At 35.5% G+C, this 23,337-nt stretch overlaps 2 protein-coding genes across 9 annotated transcripts; both read left to right on the top strand.

The window, feature by feature from the left end:
- Nucleotides 1–175: 175 nt before the first annotated feature.
- Nucleotides 176–8,621, top strand: LOC127248654 (vacuolar sorting protein 39). Its single transcript, XM_051271110.1, has 12 exons — nucleotides 176–890; nucleotides 1,083–1,294; nucleotides 2,212–2,343; nucleotides 2,442–2,585; nucleotides 3,070–3,182; nucleotides 4,041–4,473; nucleotides 4,994–5,323; nucleotides 6,131–6,352; nucleotides 6,651–6,893; nucleotides 7,288–7,734; nucleotides 7,826–7,924; nucleotides 8,152–8,621. The coding sequence occupies exons 1-12, from the start codon at nucleotides 446–448 to the stop codon at nucleotides 8,350–8,352; spliced, it is 3,021 nt and encodes a 1,006-aa protein (XP_051127067.1). The 5' UTR covers nucleotides 176–445; the 3' UTR covers nucleotides 8,353–8,621.
- A 501-nt stretch (nucleotides 8,622–9,122) lies between these two features.
- On the top strand, nucleotides 9,123–23,195 carry LOC127248594 (ATP-dependent DNA helicase At3g02060, chloroplastic). Of its 8 annotated transcripts, none has more exons than XM_051271023.1 (15): nucleotides 9,123–10,040; nucleotides 10,367–10,592; nucleotides 10,854–11,099; nucleotides 12,126–12,260; nucleotides 14,174–14,298; nucleotides 15,600–15,739; nucleotides 15,822–15,892; nucleotides 18,052–18,213; nucleotides 18,699–18,785; nucleotides 18,948–19,121; nucleotides 19,645–19,689; nucleotides 20,632–20,988; nucleotides 21,092–22,050; nucleotides 22,767–22,882; nucleotides 22,964–23,195. In XM_051271023.1, exons 1-13 carry the CDS (start codon nucleotides 9,388–9,390, stop codon nucleotides 21,191–21,193), a joined length of 2,523 nt encoding a protein of 840 aa, XP_051126980.1. In that variant the 5' UTR covers nucleotides 9,123–9,387; the 3' UTR covers nucleotides 21,194–22,050; nucleotides 22,767–22,882; nucleotides 22,964–23,195. The 8 variants fall into 8 exon arrangements, with proteins under 8 accessions (XP_051126980.1, XP_051126978.1, XP_051126982.1 ...); XM_051271021.1 differs by having other exon boundaries at nucleotides 22,990–23,195; XM_051271025.1 differs by having other exon boundaries at nucleotides 23,042–23,195.
- The last annotated feature ends 142 nt before the right edge of the window (nucleotides 23,196–23,337 follow it).

Here is a 23,337-nt window from a genome sequence, read left to right on the forward strand (position 1 = left end):
GAAAAAAATAAAAAGTTAACATTTAATTTTATGTTGCGTGAAAAATAAAATATATTTAATGTAATATTTTTACATAATATTTTATTCATTCGTTTTAAAAATTATATTTATTATTATTTTTTTTAAGTTTTTTATAAATATTCTTTCATTTATGAGAAACAAAGCCGAAATCAATCCGCCTGCTTACCAATTAAAACAGTCTTCCCGTGCACATGTACACACATCCACGCAATTTCTGCAGAAACCCTTTTTTTTTTTTTTGATGAGAGGTTTCTTCCCAAGAGACTGACGCCAGAACGAAGAAACAGAGATAATTTGTATTTAGGGAAAGGTTTGTGTGCGGCTCGATCAGGTAGAATTTGCGGATTCCGTCGCATCGCATCCATGATGTGTACGTGAAATTTAACATTGACGAATCTCCGAGGATTTGTGCTTTTCCATCGAAATGGTGCACAGCGCCTACGATTCCTTCCAATTGATCCCCAATTCCTCCACAAGAATTGACGCGATCGAGTCCTATGGCTCGACGTTGCTTCTCTCTTGCTCGGATGGCTCTCTCAGAATCTACGCCCCCGAATCATCTTCCGGTGACCAGAGGTCGCCCCTGCCTGAGTTCTATTCCCAAGCGCCGGAGCTGAAGAAGGAGCCGTACGTTCTCCAGCGGACAATTAATGGCTTCTCTAAGAAGCCGATGGTCGCAATGGAGGTTCTCCACTCGCGTGAGCTCCTCCTGTCGCTCTCCGAGTCGATCGCGTTTCATAGGCTCCCCAATTTGGAGACTCTGGCAGTCATTACCAAAGCCAAGGGTGCCAACGCGTACTCCTGGGATGATCGGAGAGGCTTTCTGTGCTTTGCGCGGCAGAAGAGGGTTTGCATTTTCAGACACGATGGTAAACTCTTTGGGTTTCATCGAAATGAAATTTGTGGATTGCGCGTTTTCGTTATTGGATCTTTCCGTCTTTTCTTTATCAAATTTGATTTTTGCTCTTCTGCTTAAGGTCAATGATTTGTGTTGTATAGTTGAGCGACTTTTAGAATTTTGTGTAGTAATCTGATTCTCTTTAGTTTGATTGGCTCTTCAGGTGGACGGGGTTTTGTGGAAGTAAAAGACATGGGTGTTCCAGACACAGTGAAATCGATGTCGTGGTGTGGTGAGAATATATGTTTGGGGATCCGTAGGGAGTACGTAATATTGAATGCAACTAATGGTGCATTAACTGAGGTGTTTCCGTCGGGGAGGATTGCGGCACCTTTAGTTGTGTCTCTGCCGTCTGGAGAGCTTCTTCTGGGGAAGGTCATAAGTTTCTTCTTTGTCTGATACTTATGATTTTTGTTGAAGATTCTTTGCTGTGCGTTATGTTTACACGTTATGTTTACACTTTTTATCGGTCCGAGATGAATGTTGAAACTTTAATAACACTGAGGCTAGCTTTGAATGGGTCTCTTTGGAAAGATACTTATGATTATGTTAAAGATTATTTGCTGTGCGATATGTTTACACTTTTTATCAGTCCGTCGAGATGAACTGTTGAAACTTTTATAACACTAAGGCTAGCTTTGAATGGATCTCTTTCGAAATTGCAAGTTGAAAATTCTTGTTGTGCTCATTTGAGTTATGTCAGCGTTTAGTTTTGTATGTAGATCAAAAGGCCTCATTAATAAACTTTCTGTTTTTCAGTTTCTCTTTCCTTGTCTAAGAATGGCTAGATAGTCTTTCACAGTGCCCTGTCTCTAAGTTAAGTTACATGTTCTAGTAGCTTTCTTAGAATAAGATTCAAGCTATGATATTCTTCCTTTATAGGAAACCATGCTGAAAATAAAATGAACTTCTCTAGATATCTGCTTTGTGCTCTGAGGTAATCGAATGAAGAAAAAGAATATAAATATTAATTTACTAGATAAAGGTATTTTCATAGAATAATCCAGTTTGAGTTGTTGAAATTTGGATCTTGTAAAATTGTTTAAGCATAGAGTAGTTGTAATGCAATGAGGCAGAAAAGGAATGTAAAATCTAGCAGTGCTTGTTTGTATAGTTGTAAAAATGAGATGATAGCATTTTCTGCATGTATGTTTCAATTATTGATCATTTCACTTGTAACATGGGTATGCTAAATGCAATGCCTCTAAACTGTAGTTGGTTAGTATTTTCGCAAATAAAGCCTTTTACACATCTGGGCAATGTTAAAACTTTGTTTACAATATTGCCATCAGGATAATATTGGAGTGTTTGTTGACCAAAATGGGAAGCTTCTGCAAGAAGGCAGGGTTTGTTGGTCAGAGCCTCCTGCCGCACTTGTGGTTGAGAAACCTTATGCAGTAGGTCTCTTACCAAGACACATTGAGGTAACCTGGCCTTATATGACTAGTTACTTGTTTTATCCTTTTGCAGTAGATTAAGGCTTAAGATCTATTTTGCAGTTCTAATTTTTTTGAATTTCCAGATACGGTCTCTCCGTAATCCTTATCCATTGATTCAAACAGTTGTTCTTCGAAATGTTCGACGGCTCCATCAAAGTGCCCATGTTATAACTGTAGTACTGGATAATTCTGTTTATGGTCTGTTTCCTGTACCTCTTGGCGCACAGGTACATTTCCTTTCTCAAAATGTCATTTGCAGTTACTTGAAATTATGAGTTGCATGGACATTAACTTGTTTTACTGTTTGATGCCCTGTGAATGTAATGCAATTTGTCTTCTCTGCCTCACTGCCTCACTATTGTTTTATCACACGTTTAACAGGCATAATGTTTTGTGGAATTGGTGTATTGTTTTTGTATTATTTTCATGTTAAATGTAGTTCCTTTGTCTTATCTGAAGCTACTTTTAAGCTGATTAGTATGCTCTATATAAGTGTGTTTTTTTTTTTTTTGAGGATGAGCTGAGTTCGAGCTTTAACAAGTTAAACGTTTGAGTAGCTTGACTCGTATAACAACAAATAGTGATACATTGAGAAATTAGTATTCAGGATGGAAAATTTTTGTAATGTTTATGAGTGAATTGTTTTGCCCAAAAGTGGAGATCAATCTATCCTTGGAATATAGCATGACGGCATTATATTTGACATTACAGATTGTACAACTAACAGCTTCAGGAAATTTTGAGGAAGCATTGGCTCTGTGCAAGTTACTTCCTCCAGAAGATTCAAACCTTCGAGCTGCAAAGGAACAATCAATTCATATCCGGTAAATATATACCTGTGGGATGTGTTTTTCGTACCTCCATTGTGTCACATTTATTAAACAAAAGAATGAGTAGGAAATAAACTAGGATCTATTTACTTTGGTTTTCGACTTTATTTTCCCATTATTCATAAAAAAATTCATTCTAAGAAACATCACATCCAACACTTTTTTCTTTTTTTTTTTTTTTTTTTATTTTTTGTTTAAAATTAGTACATCAAAAACTTATTTTTTATTCAAAATATCACATTCAGCACCTATGTTTCATTCAAATTTTTACTATTTCCAAAACAACTCAAAGCATCAAGTCACTTCCAAAACAATCTAAACAAACACTAAGAGCCTTTGGAAGACCATCTGAATAAGTGATGAATGTACAAACATTTGGAGGCTGCATGTGACTTAAAAGTTGAAAATTTTCAATCAGGCTTGTTAACATGAAAATATAACTAAGGGGGTGTATATGAACAAAGCTGTCATTTTTTATATTGGTAAATGCACATTTATCATTATCTTTTTGGGATATGGTGATCACTTTCTAGATGCGGGGGTCCTTTCAAATTGGCCCAAAAAAGTTAGGAGGTAATTTGTAGTTGCATGCTTGCATTTTTACCATATATGTCATCATGAAACCAAAATTTCCAATTCTGGTAGATATCAATGTCTCAAGAGTTTATTATAGTCCTATATTGGCTCTAAAAGAGGATTTGGTTTTGCTTTTCTAAAAGAAACTTTGAGCCGAAACTACATAAAAAGAACTCTAGGTTTTTGAAAGATATATACACATTTGGTGAATACAAAGTTATGCATTATTACATGTCCACACTCCACAACTTTAATATCAAGTGGTTGTGCGCACAGGTATGCCCACTATTTGTTTGAAAATGGAAGTTATGAGGAGGCCATGGAACATTTTTTTGCATCTCAAGTGGAAATCAACTATGTGCTCTCCTTGTATCCTTCTATCATTCTTCCCAAATCAACTTTGATAGCGGATCCAGACACATATATGGATATTGGTGGAGATGGTCCAGCTCTCTCAAGAGATTCCTCTGGACTTTCAGATGATATGGAACCTTCACCTTCTCTTGTATTGGATTCTGAGGAATCTTCAGATCTTGAGTCCAGGAAAATGAGTCACAACACTCTGATGGCTCTCATTAAGTTCCTGCAGAAAAAGAGATTTGGTGTCGTTGAAAGGGCTGCTGCTGAAGGTACTGAGGAAGTTGTTTCAGATGTTGTAGGAAATAATTTTGTTTCTTATGGTCCTGGTCGGCCAAAGAAAACAACCAAGGTAATTTTGATCTTCTGTTCTTTTATATAATTTGGTGCTAGTGTTATTAAAATTTTGGCTTCGGAAATGTGAATTGATGTGAGTTGAATTGAGCTGGGGAAATTCAACAGCTTCAATTCATGGTATCATTACTTCAAGAAACAATTTACTGGCTTTTCGTAGAGGTGCATACATACATATGCCCATACTAAGACATATATTCATATTGTCCTTTCATGGAAAATAAACCATATTCTTAAGGGATGATGCTGAAGGATATTACTTGGTGTGTCTGTGTTTAACTAGGATATTGCATATAGCCTGTAAGCTTGCTAACGTACACCCCCACCCCTCCCTCTCCCTGCCTTGATTTTTCTATTTGTAGAATACTTGGAAGACAGTATGATTTAACTTTCACATTGAAAATTATGTATGTCACAGTATCAGTTATTTAGCTTGCAAACAACCAATTACATCATTAAGTTCATTTTCTGGCTGGTGATTGTTCTTATTTGTTGTTGTGATGTTCTGTGGTTTGTAGGGTCGAACCAATGCACCTATTGGTTCAGTTGCAAGGGATACTGCAGCTATCCTTGACACAGCATTACTCCAGGCTCTTCTATTGACAGGACAACCTTCTGCTGCTTTGGAACTACTGAAGGGTCTTAATTATTGTGATGCTAAAATATGCGAGGAGTTTTTGCTGGAAAGAAACCAGTATGTCTGTCTCCTAGAACTTTACAAATGCAATTCCATGCATCGTGAAGCACTTAAGCTTCTTCATAGATTAGTTGAAGAGTCAAATTCAGATAATCCACCAGCTGAGCTCACGCAAAAGTTCAAGCCTGAGATGATTATTGATTATCTCAAAGTAAGTGTTCTTTAATAATGAAGGTGGTGTTTAAGCTTTATACAGTTATTTTTGGCCATGTAAACAAGCAAGGGGAATTCACTTCGGAGAAATTCTAAATTAATTAACTGCAATTTGTTGTGGAACACATTATATATTGCAAAATTGCTGATAGAATGAGGAAGTGCCTAAAACTTAAAATGGTGATATTTCTATTTAGATGTATTTGGGGGTTTCTGAAGGCTCATAAAAATTGGATCTCTGAATTTTGGCATGTTCTGTTCTTCTAAAAGTTTTCCTTTATTTAATGATACAATGCCAGTGTTGCCATACATAGAGATGATTATTCCATAAGGCATTTCTCAAAAAAGAGATTATTTGAATGTCCATAACTGCGTCTGCCTCAAAACTTGATTGATCCTGATAATTGTTTCCTATACAGGCATAAGTTGGAATGTTTACTGAGCAGCATTCCTTTTGTTTGTCATTTCTCTTTGAAACTAGTATAGTTTATCTTTGATAATTTCTTGATTTATCAATGTAGATGCATTGGTATGTGAGAGTTAAGCTCTGGCCATTTCCTGTAAATGTGAAACTAATTAGTTTGTTTTATTTTACTTAAAATGATTACTATCTGTTAGTTGTCACAGTCTAAGTTGATTCTAGTACTCATTGTGCTAGAACCCTGGGTAAGAATTTTATCTGGAAGTAAATGTTGCAATGTGCATTCTCATGCAGCTGAGTGCTGCTTTGCTTGTCTTTGTTGGTGTTCATTTTGGAAGCCAATTGTGTATATCTGCTGATATATATATATATATTTCTCTCCAGCCTATCTGCAGTACAGATCCAATGCTTGTCTTGGAGTTCTCAATGCTTGTTCTTGAAAAGTGCCCCACTCAAACTATTGAGCTCTTCTTGTCAGGGAATATTCCGGCTGACCTTGTCAATTCATACCTGAAACAGCATGCTCCAAATATGCAGACTACATACTTGGAGCTTATGCTTGCTATGAATGAGAACAGTATCTCAGGAAACCTTCAGAATGAAATGGTAAGGATGTTCCAATGTTCAATTTTTTAGGAAATTGGTTTAATAGTAGTCTGGGATTGAAGGCCATAATCTGGTTATTGAAAATTTCTGTAAAATGCATGCAATTAGTGATATATGTACTCGCGCTTTCTTGCAAGAAACTTCAGTTATGTTATTTGTTTCTGATTTTTCCATGTGTCACGCCGTAACTAAAGGAGTTTAGTAAAGTTATGCAGTAATGCTACTATTGCCCCACTCTTTTGGGATAGGTATAAGTTCATTATTAAAAATGGTTTATTTATTTATTCACTTGCTCTAGGTGCAAATATATCTGTCAGAAGTGCTCGATTGGTACACGGATCTTAATTCTCAGCAAAAATGGGATGAGAAAACTTTTTCTCCCACAAGGAAGAAACTGTTGTCTACTTTGGAGAGTATATCTGGTTACAACCCTGAGGTTTTGTTAAAGCGTCTCCCACCAAATGCTTTATACGAAGAACGAGCCATTCTTTTGGGAAAGATGAACCAGCATGAGCTTGCACTCTCCATCTATGTCCACAAGGTACTTTCTCACAAAATTTTCAATTTACTTTGCCATTTTATGATAAAATGATGCACTTGATGCTTACTGGAACTAGAATTTTTGTCATGATTTATTACTCTAATTTGTTAGTTGAAAGTTACTTGGGACCATTTTAGGGGGATTAGTATGAAGTAATTTTCCAAGTGGATTAGATCTATATATATATATATATATCCATATAAATATATGTTCCTAATTTCCTTTTGGCTCCTGTGAGTGAAAAATTACATTCCAACTTCTGGTGCCTTTTCCTTTCTTTCTTTTTCTTTTTCTTTTTTCTTTTTTGGGGTTGTTGTTAACCTCTCGGAGGTGTCACTCTTCTTATAGTAATTTGTTATTTTCACTAACCAGCTATTTCTCGTTTTCATTACAGCTTAATGTTCCTGAACTGGCTCTCTCTTACTGTGATCGGGTGTATGAATCCGGACTTCAATATTCAGCAAAGTCTTACGGCAACATTTACCTGACTCTACTGCAAATATATTTGAATCCTCGGAAGACAACAAAAAACTTCGAAAAGAGAATAAATAATTTGACATCCAATCAGAGCCCTGTGGTTCCAAAGCTTGGCTCAGGAGCTACCAAAAGCAGAGCTCGACTATCTAGGAAAATTGCAGAAATCGAGGGTGCAGAAATGACTCGCATCAGCCAAAGTGGTACTGACAGTGGGAAGAGTGACGGCGAAACTGATATTGATGTTGCCGAGGAAGGAACCTCTACCATTATGCTTGATAAGGTCATTGATTTATTGGGCCGAAGATGGGACCGTATAAATGGGGCACAGGCCCTCAGACTGCTTCCGAGGGAAACTAAATTGAAGGTAATTTAACTACCATGTCATTTAAAATAATCTCTATTATATTTTCCGTTATGTTCCAATTTATTTAAAATGGTAAGATCCTTCATTGCAGAACTTGCTTCCATTTCTCGGACCGCTCCTCAGAAAATCCAGTGAGGCATACCGAAACTTTTCAATTATAAAAAATTTAAGAGAGAGCGAAAACCTGCAGGTATGTTTATTCTATACGATCTGCACACTCCATAAATAGCCCATTGTTCTTGTCTTCAAAATATTCAGTCGATATTTAATTTTGCGTGTAGAGTAATTAACAATTATAATACCTGCTTTCTCGCAAAAGATGAACTTCGAAAAACCAACTGTTACTTCAGAAATTTATCCATTTTGCTCGCCCTCCATTACCAGCTAATCTCGATGGTTTCTTTTTCTGCAAAGCAGGTCAAAGACGAACTATTCAGCCAGAGGAAGAACACCGTGAAGATCACAGGCGACAGCATGTGCTCACTCTGCAACAAAAAAATAGGCACCAGTGTCTTTGCCGTGTACCCCAACGGCAAGACCATCGTGCACTTTGTTTGCTTCCGGGATTCGCAGAATATGAAGGCTGTCTCCAAGGGCTCGTTGCTACGCAAGAGATGATGACAAACAGAATCAATTGCGACAATTCCGGTGTGCGTATAGAAATTGTAAGAATTTTATGTTCCCACGGGAAGAAGCTGTGGCCATTTTATACATACACAGCAGCGACAATGATTCCCTCTCCTCCATTTGCCATAGTGTGGGGTTTTTTTTTTTTTTTTTGCTTTGGTTGCGGATTCACTTGCATTACATCTGTTGTAAAATAATTTTACACCATTGGAACAAACTTCTCATCCATTGTTCAGTATGTTGCCCATATTCATCTCTTACCGTCCCAGTCTTTTTGAGCGCTACATACCCTACTTGTTTTCATTTTGATTGCTGTAAATTTATAATTTTTATTTATTTATTTGTGTTTTGTTTTGATTTCGAGAGAATTCTTTGTTTCAATATAACTAAAATCTAGAGATTATAGATTCAAATCCTGATATATAGGATTTAATTTGTAGACTAATAGGTTTGACCGGAGGTTTAAACGGTAGAGGCCGTGGGTTTTTATGTTATAAAAATATACTTCCCTACTTATAAGCTATTTGTCAATTCTCTTACATATACATCATCCATTTTTGTTATTTTCATCAATTTTTTGAAGTTTTTGGGGTATGGTATGAATAATTTTCTATGATTAATAATATTTGTGTAATATATAAAAATTTTAAAGGTAATTTTTAATATTAGTACGAAGTACTAACAATAGGAAGATTATAATGAATTATATTGGACTACTTTACAGTTTTTACCGATTTTTATTTATTTGCAATCCTACAGGGTACGGCCCCAGGCAGAACTCGTCCTCCTAGCTGCTCCCGAGCCTGGCGCCACCAAGGCACCAACACCACGCATTACATACTCTATATTTTATCTATCTATTTTAAGTAGTTGAGGAAAAACTGAAGCCTGTTCAGCTTAGGATTAAGGAACACTGAACAGAGATTGCCGGGCGCAACCGACTGTTCTACTATCCCGCCTGTCTACGGAAGAAGAAGAACAACTCCAAACTTGCAGGAATTCATTCATAAGGTGAACAGCACTGGAATGGAACTGACAAGAAACTCTGGATTCTTCCTCCTCCTTGATGCTGTCGCCGCTACTCCTCCGTGTTTCATACCAAGGATGGATAATAGCTTTGGCGTCAATGCTACGCATTGGTTTCCCTTATCCTCAATAAAATCGGGGTTAAGAGTGAGAGGAGTTCTATCATCCGCACCGCGGTCCCGTGCCGTTACACTCAGTGAGTTCGAATTCAATAAAAATGGTATTTCCGTTCCCTCCAAATCTCCGTCTCCAACTGAGTCGGAGCAGCGCGACGCCATATCTCTGCTCAATGAGAGGATTAGGCGGGAGCACAGCAAGAGAGAAGCTCCGACGCAGAGACCTGCCATGAAGTCGGAAGAGGCCGATATGTATATTCAGATGGTGAAGGAGCAGCAGCAGAGGGGTTTGCAGAAACTTAGGGGCGACAGTGACAGGAAATACAGAGCATCGCGCGAGAAGGTGGATCCTTATACACTCCGTTCCGGCGACTATGTCGTGCACAAGAAAGTTGGCATTGGACGATTTGTTGGTGTCAAATTTGATACAAGCAAAGCTTCCGCCGAGCCAATTGAGTACGTCTTTATAGAGTACGCCGATGGAATGGCCAAGCTACCAGTCAAGCAGGCATGTCGCATGCTTTACCGCTACAATCTGTAGGTTCTTCTTCCACTTCTTGTTTCGTTCTCTTCTGCAAAAGTATTACAGGTTTGGATTTTGAATAATAAAAATTTAAATTTAAATAGTTGTTTGATTTAATATAAATACGTTTTGAGTTTAAAATTATCATTTTCTATGTAATATAAAAAATGAAAAATATTTATTTGATTTGAGTGAATAGTAAAAATCAAATAAAATCTTTCAAATGAACACATGAAAGTTTTTCCTCCTGAATATTATACTTTTGTTTGTATGTAAAATTGAGTTATGATGTTTTGCTATGCCAGATATTGCTATATGATTAACCTTTTGTCATTTCCAGTCCAAATGAAACTAAAAAACCACAGAGTTTAAGCAAATTGAGTGATACTAGTGCGTGGGAGAGGCGAAGGATAAAGGGTAAGATCGCCGTCCAGAAAATGGTTGTTGACCTGATGGAGTTGTACCTGCATAGACTCAAGCAGAGACGCCCTCCATACCCAAAGAATCCTGCTATGGCTGAATTTGCCTCTCACTTTCCATATCAACCAACTCCAGATCAAATACAGGTAATGAAAAAATATATATATATATATATATATGTATTATAGGTTTTAGAAATGATGAAGTTGTTGGAATGCTTGAAAGCTTTTTACTTTATTGAAGTTTTATTCTATCTCAGTTTCCTTGAGGAGATTTTTGTGTGTTTAATGTATCACTCAAGTTGCATTTATTCTGATTGTAACTTACTTTAGTGTTCACATATCCATAATTCCGTATCTAGGCACAGTCATGCTCACTTTTTCTAACACTACTTTCATTTACCTCAGGCATTTATGGATGTTGAAAGGGATTTACTAGAGGGACATAACCCAATGGATCGATTGATTTGTGGGGATGTTGGTTTCGGAAAAACTGAGGTTGCTCTTCGGGCCATATTTTGTGTGGTCTCAGCTGGAAAGCAGGCTATGGTTTTAGCTCCTACAATTGTTTTGGCTAAACAACATTATGATGTTATCTCTGAGAGATTCTCTAGATATTGTAATATCAAGGTTGGGCTTTTAAGTCGGTTTCAGGTACGAGAGATTTATATTGTTTTGCTGGTGTGTAATAAAAATGTTAAGCTCTGTAATTTGCCTCTCCCAGCTTCTGTGATTTCTTCTAATTCTTAATCCATTTATGTTTACTCTATCCATATTACCCAAGTTTGTTGCCTCCTTTAATACATTAGTGTATGAAGATGGGGCTTCTTAGCCTATTGTGACTTATGTGGAGAAATAACTTTAGCACATGACATCTTGTTTTGGTCAAAAAAGGAAATTCCTTCTGTACATATCATATTTGTTTCCCTGATTATTTGTTTGAGTTATTTACAAGCATGTTGTGGTTTTTATAATAGATATTAGAATTTTAGAGAATCACACTAGTTTGGTTATTGAGATTTTTCACTAAAATTAACTTGATAATTACTTTATTGCTAACTATAATGTCTTTAAACTTTTACACTCTGTACAGTTAGGGCATCAAACGTGTAAGTGAACTGCTACTGTTATTTTATAAAACTTTTAAATTGCATTTCCTGGATTCTTCTATTCACCTCAATCTTTTAATAGAAGCCAAATCATTTTTACTGTTTGTGATAGGTGTTATGTAATCTGAAGTTGCAGGTTTTGGTCTTTGAGCCTTCTGGTTGATTAATTGATTATGGTCCATAAACCATGTTTTATATGGTTATAATTATTTAGCATTCAGGTTTTAGGTTGACTTTGTTGAACATTAGCTCGAGATTCTTGCATGGCGTTTGTTTGTTTTGTTTTTGGTTTTTTATGGTATCTAGGATCAGTTGTACGAAGTGTGACTGGCTTCTAATTTTAGGGTTTCAGATATGGATTCACTATAATGGGATCTTTGGTTTTAGGTTGGATTTCATTTTGTTCTCAGGGCTTGAGATTTATGCAAATCTGTAGCACCAATTATTTAAATAGTGGTTTATTACCTTGAATGCAAAGTTATTGGATCTTGTTATTGTATCATTATTTGATATAAATGATACTGAATATTTTACTTATTTTTCACGGGATCCATTCTGTTGAATCATGAAGATGAAGTCTGAGAAAGAGGTATATCTACGAATGATTAAAGATGGAAGTCTGGATATTATAGTAGGGACTCATTCCCTACTTGGTGACCGTGTTGTATATAATAACCTTGGTCTGCTTGTTGTTGATGAAGAGCAGGTAACTTCTCTTTTCTCTCTGTTTCAACTATCTGACCACTTCCATCTATGTGTTTTTATTATATTAATAATTTCATAAGTTCCAAACTAGATCTAATTATCACTTTTACAATTTTGAAATGAAGAACCACCCCTCTATATGCCAAAAAAAGGATCTAGTATGGTGTCTACTTGCGCATTGCAAAGCTTCTGATATTAAAGAATGACTCAGTTGAGTCAGTTCAATGAACTTTAATGTGCCAGATTAGTTTCTTCAACTGACTGGGCAACTATTGAATTGCTTGATTGAACTTCTAGTTCTGGTACCTAAAAATGGATGTGCTGGTGAATATGGGTTTTCGCATTATGTCTTAGAATATGTGCCATGTTTGAAAGTATTTAGGGGTTAGCGATGCCTAGACCCTCTGAGAAAAAAACTGTATATGTATTTTCTTCCTCGTGGTTAGTATAAAACACAAATGTCCGGGAAGTTAAAGAATCACTCAGTTTAATCATCTCTTATACTTATTAATATAAATCACTATTGTCCAGGATATCTTCTAGCACTGTGGTTTGAAGTACTTGATATGACTTCCATGTTTGGTACCCTATACATTGCTGTGTTGGTTAATATAGAACCATTTAGAGCCTTACTTATAATGTCTAAGATATGTGCCATGCCAAGTAAGTGTTTCAGGGTTAGCTTAACCTACACTCTCTGGGAAGACACTGTATGTAAGTTCTTCCTCATTGTTGGTCTTTTAAATGGACATTATTGGCATTCTATTATTCGGCTGACTTGATAGTTCATTTTTCTTAATATAAATTACAACTCCATTTTCAAGTTTATGGATATGAAAATGGGTTCAAAGAACATGGACTATCATAAAATTTTGTCAATAATAGAATGGTATGTGACATTCTTATGATTGTTCCCCTCATTTGGTGGTACAAAATGGTATGTATCTTTCCAGGGTTAAAAGATTATGGACAACGTACAATGTTGGATTTGTAAATTTGATTTAAGTTCTTATATTATTTTATATGCAAATGATTAAAATGGTTGGATTATTTGTAAAGTTTATGGATGAAGTCTATAGCATTCGTACATTTCGTATAGTGAGTTGGCTTTCTCTGTTTTCTCTGTTAGGGGTCTATTTTCTCTGACTTGACTCAGCTTTTAAATCTGCATATATAACCCTGAAGTTATGAATCGAAGCAATAACTGTATAAATATTGACTGTTAGATATTAATTAGTTTTAGAATGATGTGTTAGAATTAGTGATTGGCTTAAATTTTGGCAGTATACTTTAGTTCCATGAAAAATCCTTTTATACGATGAATCAAACTTAACACATTAGAATCCATAATTTTATTTACTAAAACTAAAAGATTTATAGATTAAAATAGTTTTAGAAAAGAGAACAAAAATAAGCTCAGTGGGTGAGAGTACAGGAATAAAGGAGCCAAGTGGGTGAGAGTGGAAAAGTAGGTGTTTGAGGCAAAATTAGGACAAGTAGTGCATGCAAGAAGCAAGCAAGACAGAAGCAGGAAGACAATTTTAAGCCTATGATGCATTCTTCTTGATGAGGTGTGCCATGCCATAACCTTTTACAACTATGGTCATGAATGCCAAATTTAATAAGATCCCACTGTCTTGTGATCTCCTATCGCTTGGTAGACTTTCAATAGCACTGTACAAGCTTTTAGCAGTAACTAGACTTAAAGAATGTCATCCATGGAAGCTTGAACAACCGGAGTTACTGCTTGATCTGACTGCCTAGCAGTTTGTTCACTACTTTGGAATATCTGAACATTGGGAGTGGCTTTCTTTACATTTCTGTGTTTTACTATAGACATAGTTGTACCTTTTAATTATGTAATACTAATATCATGGAAGATGTTTAAATAATTGATCACCCTTCGATTTCCAGAGATTTGGCGTAAAACAAAAAGAAAAGATTGCTTCATTTAAAACTTCAGTCGATGTGCTCACACTTTCAGCTACACCTATTCCGCGAACGCTGTATTTAGCATTGACTGGGTTCCGTGATGCCAGGTAATCATAAAATGACAAATCTGACCTTTTTTTCATACTTGATCCTATCAACTACACAAGTGGACTGGCAGAAGAATAATAGAAGGATTTTTAGCTTAAAGAAGGATCTGCTATTTTCTATCTCTTTTTGAAGTGGCATAAATAAGTTCATGGTATCTCTGAATTCCACTCGTCGTAATTGCATATGATTACAGACAGCTTTCTTTGAAGTGGATTTGCCACATCAAGATACTAATGTATATATTTTGATTATGTATCCATTGATTGATAGACAAAGTCTAGTTAGAAAAAAAAAAAAAAGAAAACGAAAAAGAAAAAAAGAACCGGATTCTATTAGGAGTAAAAGCCTTTTGCTAGAACCAATTTCATAGAATCATGGGGTTTTCTTGCTTGTGTTTTTATTCCGCTTTTGTACCATTCAATTTATCTATTTCATTCAAAAACATATTTTTTACATTTTGGGAGGATTTATTCTAAACATATATGTTATATTTTGGGAAAATTTCTGAGTTATTCATTCGTAATGAAAATATCTATCTAATATATATCTAACATCCCTTCAAACTTAATATGGTATCGGAGAAGCTAGCTTGGGTTTGGCAAGTGAGACTGAAGGCAGAGTCTCAATCTTGATGGACTTTATAATTAAGTATTGATTTTAGAACCTTCAAATTGATCCCCCGTCATGATGGCCCCGGCTCCTTTGTACTAGGGTTTTGGCCAAATTAGAATTTTTGGTGGCGGCGATCCTTTGTTGTGGTGTTGGGGCCGACGATCCACTGATATAAGAAATTTAATGTTCTGATGTCACCATGAGATAATATTTTGATTAACAAATATATTACTTATTAACAATTAATATATGAATGCTAAAGTACTCATGCATTATGGATCATGACTTCATTTAGTTGTGCTTTAGCAATAGACTAATTTACAACTGCACCTGAATATATATATATATAAATCTGTGTGTTGAATGACATGGACTCCACAAATTAACATGAAATACCCTAGCATATGATTAAAATATAGTAAAATCATTAGTCATATGAAGGAATCATTAGTAAAATTATTGATCATAAGTTTCACTGATTGTGGTGCATTGTTGATGTGGTCATGTAATGCATAGCTTGGTAAACTTGCTGTAATAATCCTGATGAAGTAAGTCCGTCCAATTAGAGGCTTGTTTATGTCTTTAATTCACTTCAATCATTAATGTTCTCTTGCATGATTTTATTTTGTGATGTATTAGTTTGCCATTACTTCTTATGTCACAATTTTCTTTTTCTTATTTCTCCCAGTTTAATATCAACGCCACCTCCAGAGAGGGTTCCGATAAGAACTCATCTTTCAGCATATACAAAAGAGAGTGTGATATCTGCAATCAGGCATGAGTTGAACCGCGGTGGCCAAGTTTTTTATGTTTTGCCACGTATCAAGGGTAATCTCAATAGTAGATAAACCTCTTGTCTGCTCACACTTATATATGTATATATATATCATAAGATATGCACTCTTTACAGGGCTTGAAGAGGTTATGGAATTTCTGGAACTATCATTTCCAGACATTGAAATTGCAATAGCCCACGGACAGGTTTGTTCTTTAGGAGTCTGATTAATGTTATTATACTCAAATTTATTCGTAGATATGTAGCTTGTTCATGTGCATAGATGAAATGTACTTTATGCAAGGTGTATTCATGCTTCTTGGGTAAATGTACTTTGCTTTAAAATGCTAAAATTTGAACAATGCTATAAGCATCCTTGTGCTGTTAAGTTTCATTGTAATTTTCATGGTTGTCATGATTTATTTCCTGATTGGAGGAAGGTCTGCTTAGTGAAAATATTGAATAACACTGTTCTGGCATGTACATTCTATGCTAATTTTTCATGTAGGTTGTACTCAACACTTACCGCCATTGTAACCTCTTTGGCTTTTTAACTTTTGTCTTTTATCTAAAACTATTTATGTTTCAAAAGAGAATTTTCTTTTTGGGTTTAAATTTGGTCAATTTGTCTATAACTATTAGCTCTGTATTTGCTTGTGTTTTGTTTCTTGTTCACACTATTCAATCTGCAGTGCATTACTTTTTCTCACATCCAACGTTTAATATCACCTCAAAATTTCAAAACCCCAAACAACAAAACAAAGTCAAAAGAAACAGCATTTTTGAAGATATATATTTTTAAGAACAAAATATTATTAGATTAAAAAAATACCGAGGGGATACAACGGGAACAATGATAGGAGCTAATTGTTCTCAAGGATGATTTTAGGGAGAGGGTTGTTAATCTGTCCTTGAACGAGGTGGCCAAGGATGTTAATAGTTGGAAGGATTTTTGCTTCATTTGAGTCTGAAATGCCATTTGATTTTGACAAATAAAGATAACATGATCGAAATGATCTCTGATAACTTCACCAATGCCAATAGGGCTCGGTTTACCAAAAGCAGATTGGTCTCTGTTAATCTTCCAGCGCCTTTTATTAGGAGTCTCCTATTGTTTGAAGCCAAAGTGATTATTGGCTGAGAGCTTTGGATGGTTGATCTGATGGAGGTTGTTCGCAAGAAAAGGCATTGGAACAACGACACCCAGAAATTTTGCCTGATACCATTTGCCAATTAAAAGAGAAACAATGAAGACAATAATTGCGTCCCTTATAAGCGAGAGATACAGCATTTGGAGGGCAATCCCATTGGATGCCCCAAAGTGTAAAAAAGTGATTCCAACAAGGACAACGTAGAAAGAGATGAGACACTGATTCTGCTTCCAAGTAACAGAGAGCAATTACTGAAGATATTAACTCAATTATTTTGAATACTCTTGTATATTGATATAATGATATCTATCTATGTAGATTCACTATGTAGTTTTAGAAATATAGTATATTTGTTGTGGGGTCTCTACTCATAATCAATCATTCAATAAAAATCTTACGTTTTCATGTTTTTTATTATTTTTTTAAAAATTGAAGTAGATCTGGTGCCACATTGAAATTCAACTTTGATATGAAATGGCTTTGGCACTTCATTTTCCGATGCCCTCATGTCTCCTTCCTATTCACCCTTAGACATGCAAACAACTTTGCTGATTTTTTTGCTAAATGGGCCACCAGAGGAGGTGAGGAAGCCTCTTTTTGGTTATAAGGTTTTCATTCTATACAGTGCCTTGTTCGCATTAGATGAGACTATGCATTCCTACCTTGTAAACTATGTTTCCACAATGAAATAATTTATTCTATTTTCTTCAAAAAGATCTGGTGTCACAAGTGATTCAATTTTATACTGTTCAGGACCAAAGCGATCTTATTTTCAGACAAGTTACTTGAGCCACCTTGAGTTTAAGTGGATGTTATAATAGAGTATTGTTACATTTTAGAATATTGAATCTTGCATGTGAAAAAATGTTTGGATTGTGACAGTGTATAATAGTTAATTAGGATAGTTTATCTTTAAAAATCAGCAAGGCTTATCATACTATCATATCCCTGTTGTGTGACTTATAAGTTATTTTTTGCTCCTCCCTGTAAACATAGTCAACTATTTGTAGAATAGTCTCCATTTCCAGCTTCTATGGTTTTCAACTTTAAAGTATCTCCAGGTATGTGATATAAACTGGATGTTTTTACTCCTAAATGTGATCCTGTACTTTTCATGAGTAGTATTGTTTCTCCTCATCATTGCACGGTACATCTCAATTGCTTAATTGTTGGCTCAGCAGCTTTAGCATTTACCTGGTGTTTCATTTCTGCAGCAATACTCGCGGGAGCTTGAGGAAACCATGGAAAAATTTGCGCAAGGCCATATTAAGATATTAATATGCACAAATATAGTTGAAAGTGGGCTGGACATTCAAAATGCAAACACCATTATAATTCAAGATGTCCAGCAATTTGGCCTTGCACAGCTGTATCAGGTCTCTGTTCACTATTTTAGTGTTTTGAGTTTGGCATCATCTTTTGTTGAAGTTTGCAGTTGTGGATATTATTTTTGTGCACAATCTTGGAATAAGAAGTCTGTTTCTACCCATGTTTTTTTCCATCAAAAGCTGCAAATTCTTGTGGATTCCTTCCCCTTTGATGCACGATTTTATTTATGAAAGTTTTTGTCTCACATTTTTCCTTGGGCCTGATGCACCACAAAGTTGAAGATTCCTCCATAAACTAAGCATTCACATGTTGACAAGAACAAATAAACTACTCTATGGCACAATTCTATTTATGAAACTGAATTCCATTCTAATATAAGCATACAGTGCACTATAGAGCTTGGCCCAGTCGAGTCAAGCTAAGCAAGGGTGAACAAAATTTCTTATGCTTGTTACCTCTCAATTGTTCTGATTAGTGATTTAATTCTCTTTTGCTGGATAACTCTTTAATGTTTATATACTTCTTTGTGTAGTTACGTGGAAGAGTGGGACGGGCAGATAAAGAGGCTCATGCGTACCTGTTTTATCCGGATAAATCATTGCTTTCTGATCAGGCACTAGTATGTTCAATTTAACTTGTCCAAGTACCATTTCAAACCATTTATTAAAATAATGTATGCGGGCTTATAATGTCTAGGTGGTATCCACATTGTTACTATTAAATTCATAGTTCTGTTGTATTCCTATTCTGTTTACATATAATCACTTATCTGGATCATTAGGAGAGGCTTGCTGCTCTAGAAGAATGCCGAGAACTTGGCCAAGGATTTCAACTTGCCGAAAGAGACATGGCCATCAGAGGCTTTGGTAACATATTTGGTGAGCAACAAACAGGGGATGTTGGCAATGTGGGAATTGATCTTTTCTTTGAAATGCTCTTTGAAAGCCTTTCCAAGGTATGTGGGCTCCATTAGATTGTTTTATTGGAAACCAAATTAGAATTTATATAAATGTTTTTATCACGATAAAAATCAAATTAGATCTGATATAACCTTTTGTTTTTGTAGAGTAGAAGAAATTTTTATTAAAAGGAGAGCAGGAGATAGTTTAATAAACTCATTTGCACTACAACCAGGAAGATAGTTTTATGTTTCCTTTTCTAAACGTTTACCAAAATAATCCACATCATTTGCACTATGAGGAATATGTTGGAAAATGATGAGGGAATTTTTCAATTGAGAGACCTTTTTTTTTTTTTTATTGAAATTCATCTTCCAAGAAGACAAAGCATCCAAGATCCATCTTATCACATTTGTTGAATCGCATACTGTTCCATGGTTATATTAATCTTAGTACAGATATATTTTATGGACTGAATTTGGTGATTACCTTCACAAATCGCTGCAATTTATACTAGTTAAGTAAACATTACGAGTAATTTTCCTTTCAATCAACGGATTAGTGCTTTGGAATTTGCAGGTGGATGAACACCGTGTGGTATCTGTTCCTTACCAATCAGTGCAGGTGTGTTATTTTTTTTTTTTGTTTTTTTGGGTAACATGATCTTATTGTAGAGGTTGACTTAACTGTAAAGTTTTTATGTTTCCACAATTGAAATTCTTGGAATTCAGTTTATGATTGTCTGCTATTGTTTATGAACTTGAATTACCCAGAGATATTGCATGAATCTTGCATTGTTTAGGCAATAAACTTGGCATCACTATCTTGGGACAAAAAAGCTATAATTATTGAATGATGCTAAATATACTTGTTCTTTAATGGCATCAACTCACTGCTACGTTTGTGATATAGGATTGGTGGTGCTCATGCATTTCGATTCTGACGTATGTGCTCTTTTCCAGTGTTTTGAAGATTAACATGGGACTAGAAAATGTTCATACTTACATATATATATGTATATATTGATATAAAGTCACGTTTGAATAACTGGAGTTTATAGGGTGAGATATTGTTCAGCCTTGCCACCTGATAGCATGAAAAATTAGCGCAGAGAATTTTTAAGGCAATGCAAGCCCAAGCTATGTTTAAATTTTTGCACAATGTTTGACAATTATCTCAAAGAAAAAGTTGAATACAGAAAATTTCTAAATAAGAAACTTTGGTTTTTACTTGGAGTTCTGTCTATAACTGATTGTTGGGGTTCAAGTCAAAAACTACTATTGTGCAAATAAAAAATTTTGCATGCAATTTTAGCTTTGAAACTTTAATCAAGATGTTGGGGTTCTTGTGTTAAAGCTACACTAATTGAAACTGATGCAACCACATTTCACCTTCTTGTTCTATTCCACTGTAGTGCTAAAACTGAAGTTAGGTACCAAAATGTCATTTATGATGATTTTATACTTGCATTTTGTTTGCATACTGTTCCCTATAAACCTTTCCTTCAGTGATGCATGCAAGAAAGTAAATGATATCTTAGCTTCTCTTATCTTGCTTTTTCTGCAGTTCGAAATGAATCTGAGCCCTCATCTCCCTTCTGAATACATTAAGTATCTGGAAAATCCTTTGGAAACAATCAGAGAAGCTGAGAAAGCTGCTGAGAAAGACATATGGAATCTAATGCAGTTTACGGAAAATCTTCGGCGTCAACATGGAAAAGAGCCTTACTCCATGGAAATTCTGCTAAAGAAACTATACGTCAGGAGAATGGCTGCAGACTTGGGAATAACACAAATATATGCTTCTGGGAAGACTGTCTGCATGAAATCAAACATGACTCGTAAGGTTTTCGAGCTGATGATTGAGTCATTGGTCTCTGAAGTACACCAAACTTCTCTTGTGTTTGAGGGTGGATATATCAAGGTATAGCAGCACTTACTTTTTGGTTTGTTAAAATTGACAAAAGTTCTGCCATGTATCTGCTTAATGTTTTCCCTATTTAAAACCTTCCGTTTCTTGTGGTCAGGCTGAACTACTTTTGGAACTTCCGAGAGAACAGTTGCTCAACTGGATCTTCCAGTGCTTGGCTGAACTATACTCTTGTTTGCCAATATTGATAAAGTATTAGTGTGCAGTCTGATGGCATAATTGCATCCTGGAGCACTCTGCGTTATTTAACATGCCATTATTTGGTAGCTGCATTAAGGTACAATGCACTTCCCCATTTGGCTGGTTCAGCCAGCAGCATTTACATTACATTTACTCTTAAGGTTATTGATAGTTAAGGACATACTGACATTTCTGAAAAGAGTAATCTATAATTTACCCCAATACTTTATATATATTTATTAATACTTTTCCATCTTTATATTGATCTTGCGTAAATTCAAACTACGTGAGAAAGAAGAGTGACCAAGTGTCTCGAAAAAGTGACTAAGAGTATGAGCACATGGAAGGAATACCTACGCTGACTTCACAGAAAAGTGACTGGAGATAGAGTTTCCAAATCTAGAATCCAAATGCAAAACTCAATAGGCTCAAATCCACAAAATGATTGGGAACGAATGATTCCAAGAGAGATAGATAATATTCTTTATTGCATAAAACCTGGTTCAATAAGATATGTGAGTGCCTACCCTCAATAGAAAATGCAAGTGGTTGGGCGTTACACCAATGGTCATGCCAAAAGGAACAATGACTACTACCCAAACCCTCCAAATTTGTTTGATATTTGACAGTGTCTCCAGCCTACATTGCTGTTTTCAAGTCAGGGTATTATGGACTTCGCAAGGAATGTGGCTAGGGAGGAAACCACAATAGTAAAAGATGTTGGTGGTGCAGTGAGAATATATGTTTGGGGATCTGTAGGGAGTATGTAATATTGAATGCAACAAATGGTGTATATTAACAGAATTGTTTCCGATGGGGAAGATTGCTGCACCTTTGGTTGTGTCTCTGCCATCTGGAGAGCGTCTTCTGGAAAAGGTCATTAGTTTCCTTTTCATCTCATACTTACGATTATGTTAAAGATACTTTGCTGCACATTCTGTTTACAGTTCCTATCAGTCTGTCGAGATGAACTGTTGAAGCATTTTTAACACTGAGTCTGTCAAGTTGAGTATTCCTGTCGTGCTTGTTTGAGTTATAATTAACATTTTATGTAGATATAAACAAAAAAAACAACTACTCATTAATAAACTTTATGTTCTTCAGTTTCACTTTCCTTGTGTAAGCATGGCCTAGATGGTGTTTCACAGTGCTCTGTCTCTAACTTAAGTAACATGTTCTAGTGGCGGTAAGCTATGATATTCTTCCTCTATAGGAAACCATGCTGAAAATAAATGAACTTTATTAGATATCTGCTTTGTGCTCTGAGGTAATCGAATGAAGAAAATGAGTATAAACATTAATTTACTAGACAAACGTATTTTCATAGAATAATCTAGTTTGAGTTGGAATTTGGATCTTGTAAAACTGTTTAAGCATGGAGTAGTTGGAATGGGATACTACAAATAAGAAATGTAAAATCTAGTAATCCTTGGCAAATGACCAGATGATATCATTTATGGCCTATATGTTTGAATTATTGATCGTATTAGTTTTAACAGGTATATCTGCTAAATGCGATGCCTCTAATTGTAACAGTTTAGTGTTTTCTACCAATCTCGGCAGTGCTAAAAATATGTTTACATTGTCCTCAGGATAATATAATACGGGAAGCTTCTTCAAGAAGGCAGGGTTTGATGGTCGGAACCTCTTGCCGCACTTGTGGTTGAGAGGCCATATGCAGTAGGTCTCTTACCGAGACACATTTGAGGTACCTTATCCCCTTTTATTTGACAAGCTACTTGTTTTTATCCTTTTGCAGCAGATTAGAACTTTAAAATCTATTTTGCAGTTCTTCTAACTTTTTTGGATTTCCAGATATGGTCCTCATCCATTGATTCTAACAATTGTTCTTCGAAATGTTCGACAGCTCCATCAAAGCACCAATGTTATAACTGTAGTGATGGATAATTGTGTTTATGGTCTGTTTCCTGTACCTCTTGGTGCACAGGTACAATTCCTTTCTAAAAATGTCTCTTAGTTACTTGTAATTATGAGTTGCATGGACATCAACTTGTTTACTATATGTTGCCCAGTGAATGTAATTTGTCTTCTCTGCCTCACTATTTTTATATCTCAAGTTTGTGGGATTGGCGTTGGAGGAGATCCTTTCTTTACATCTTAAAAATATATAAAAAAGCTTTGAGTAATTATTTATTTATTTTT

This window comes from Andrographis paniculata, unplaced genomic scaffold, assembly GCF_009805555.1.
Source record: "Andrographis paniculata isolate CXL003 unplaced genomic scaffold, ASM980555v1 Contig34END, whole genome shotgun sequence".
Classification (NCBI taxonomy): Eukaryota; Viridiplantae; Streptophyta; class Magnoliopsida; order Lamiales; family Acanthaceae; genus Andrographis; species Andrographis paniculata.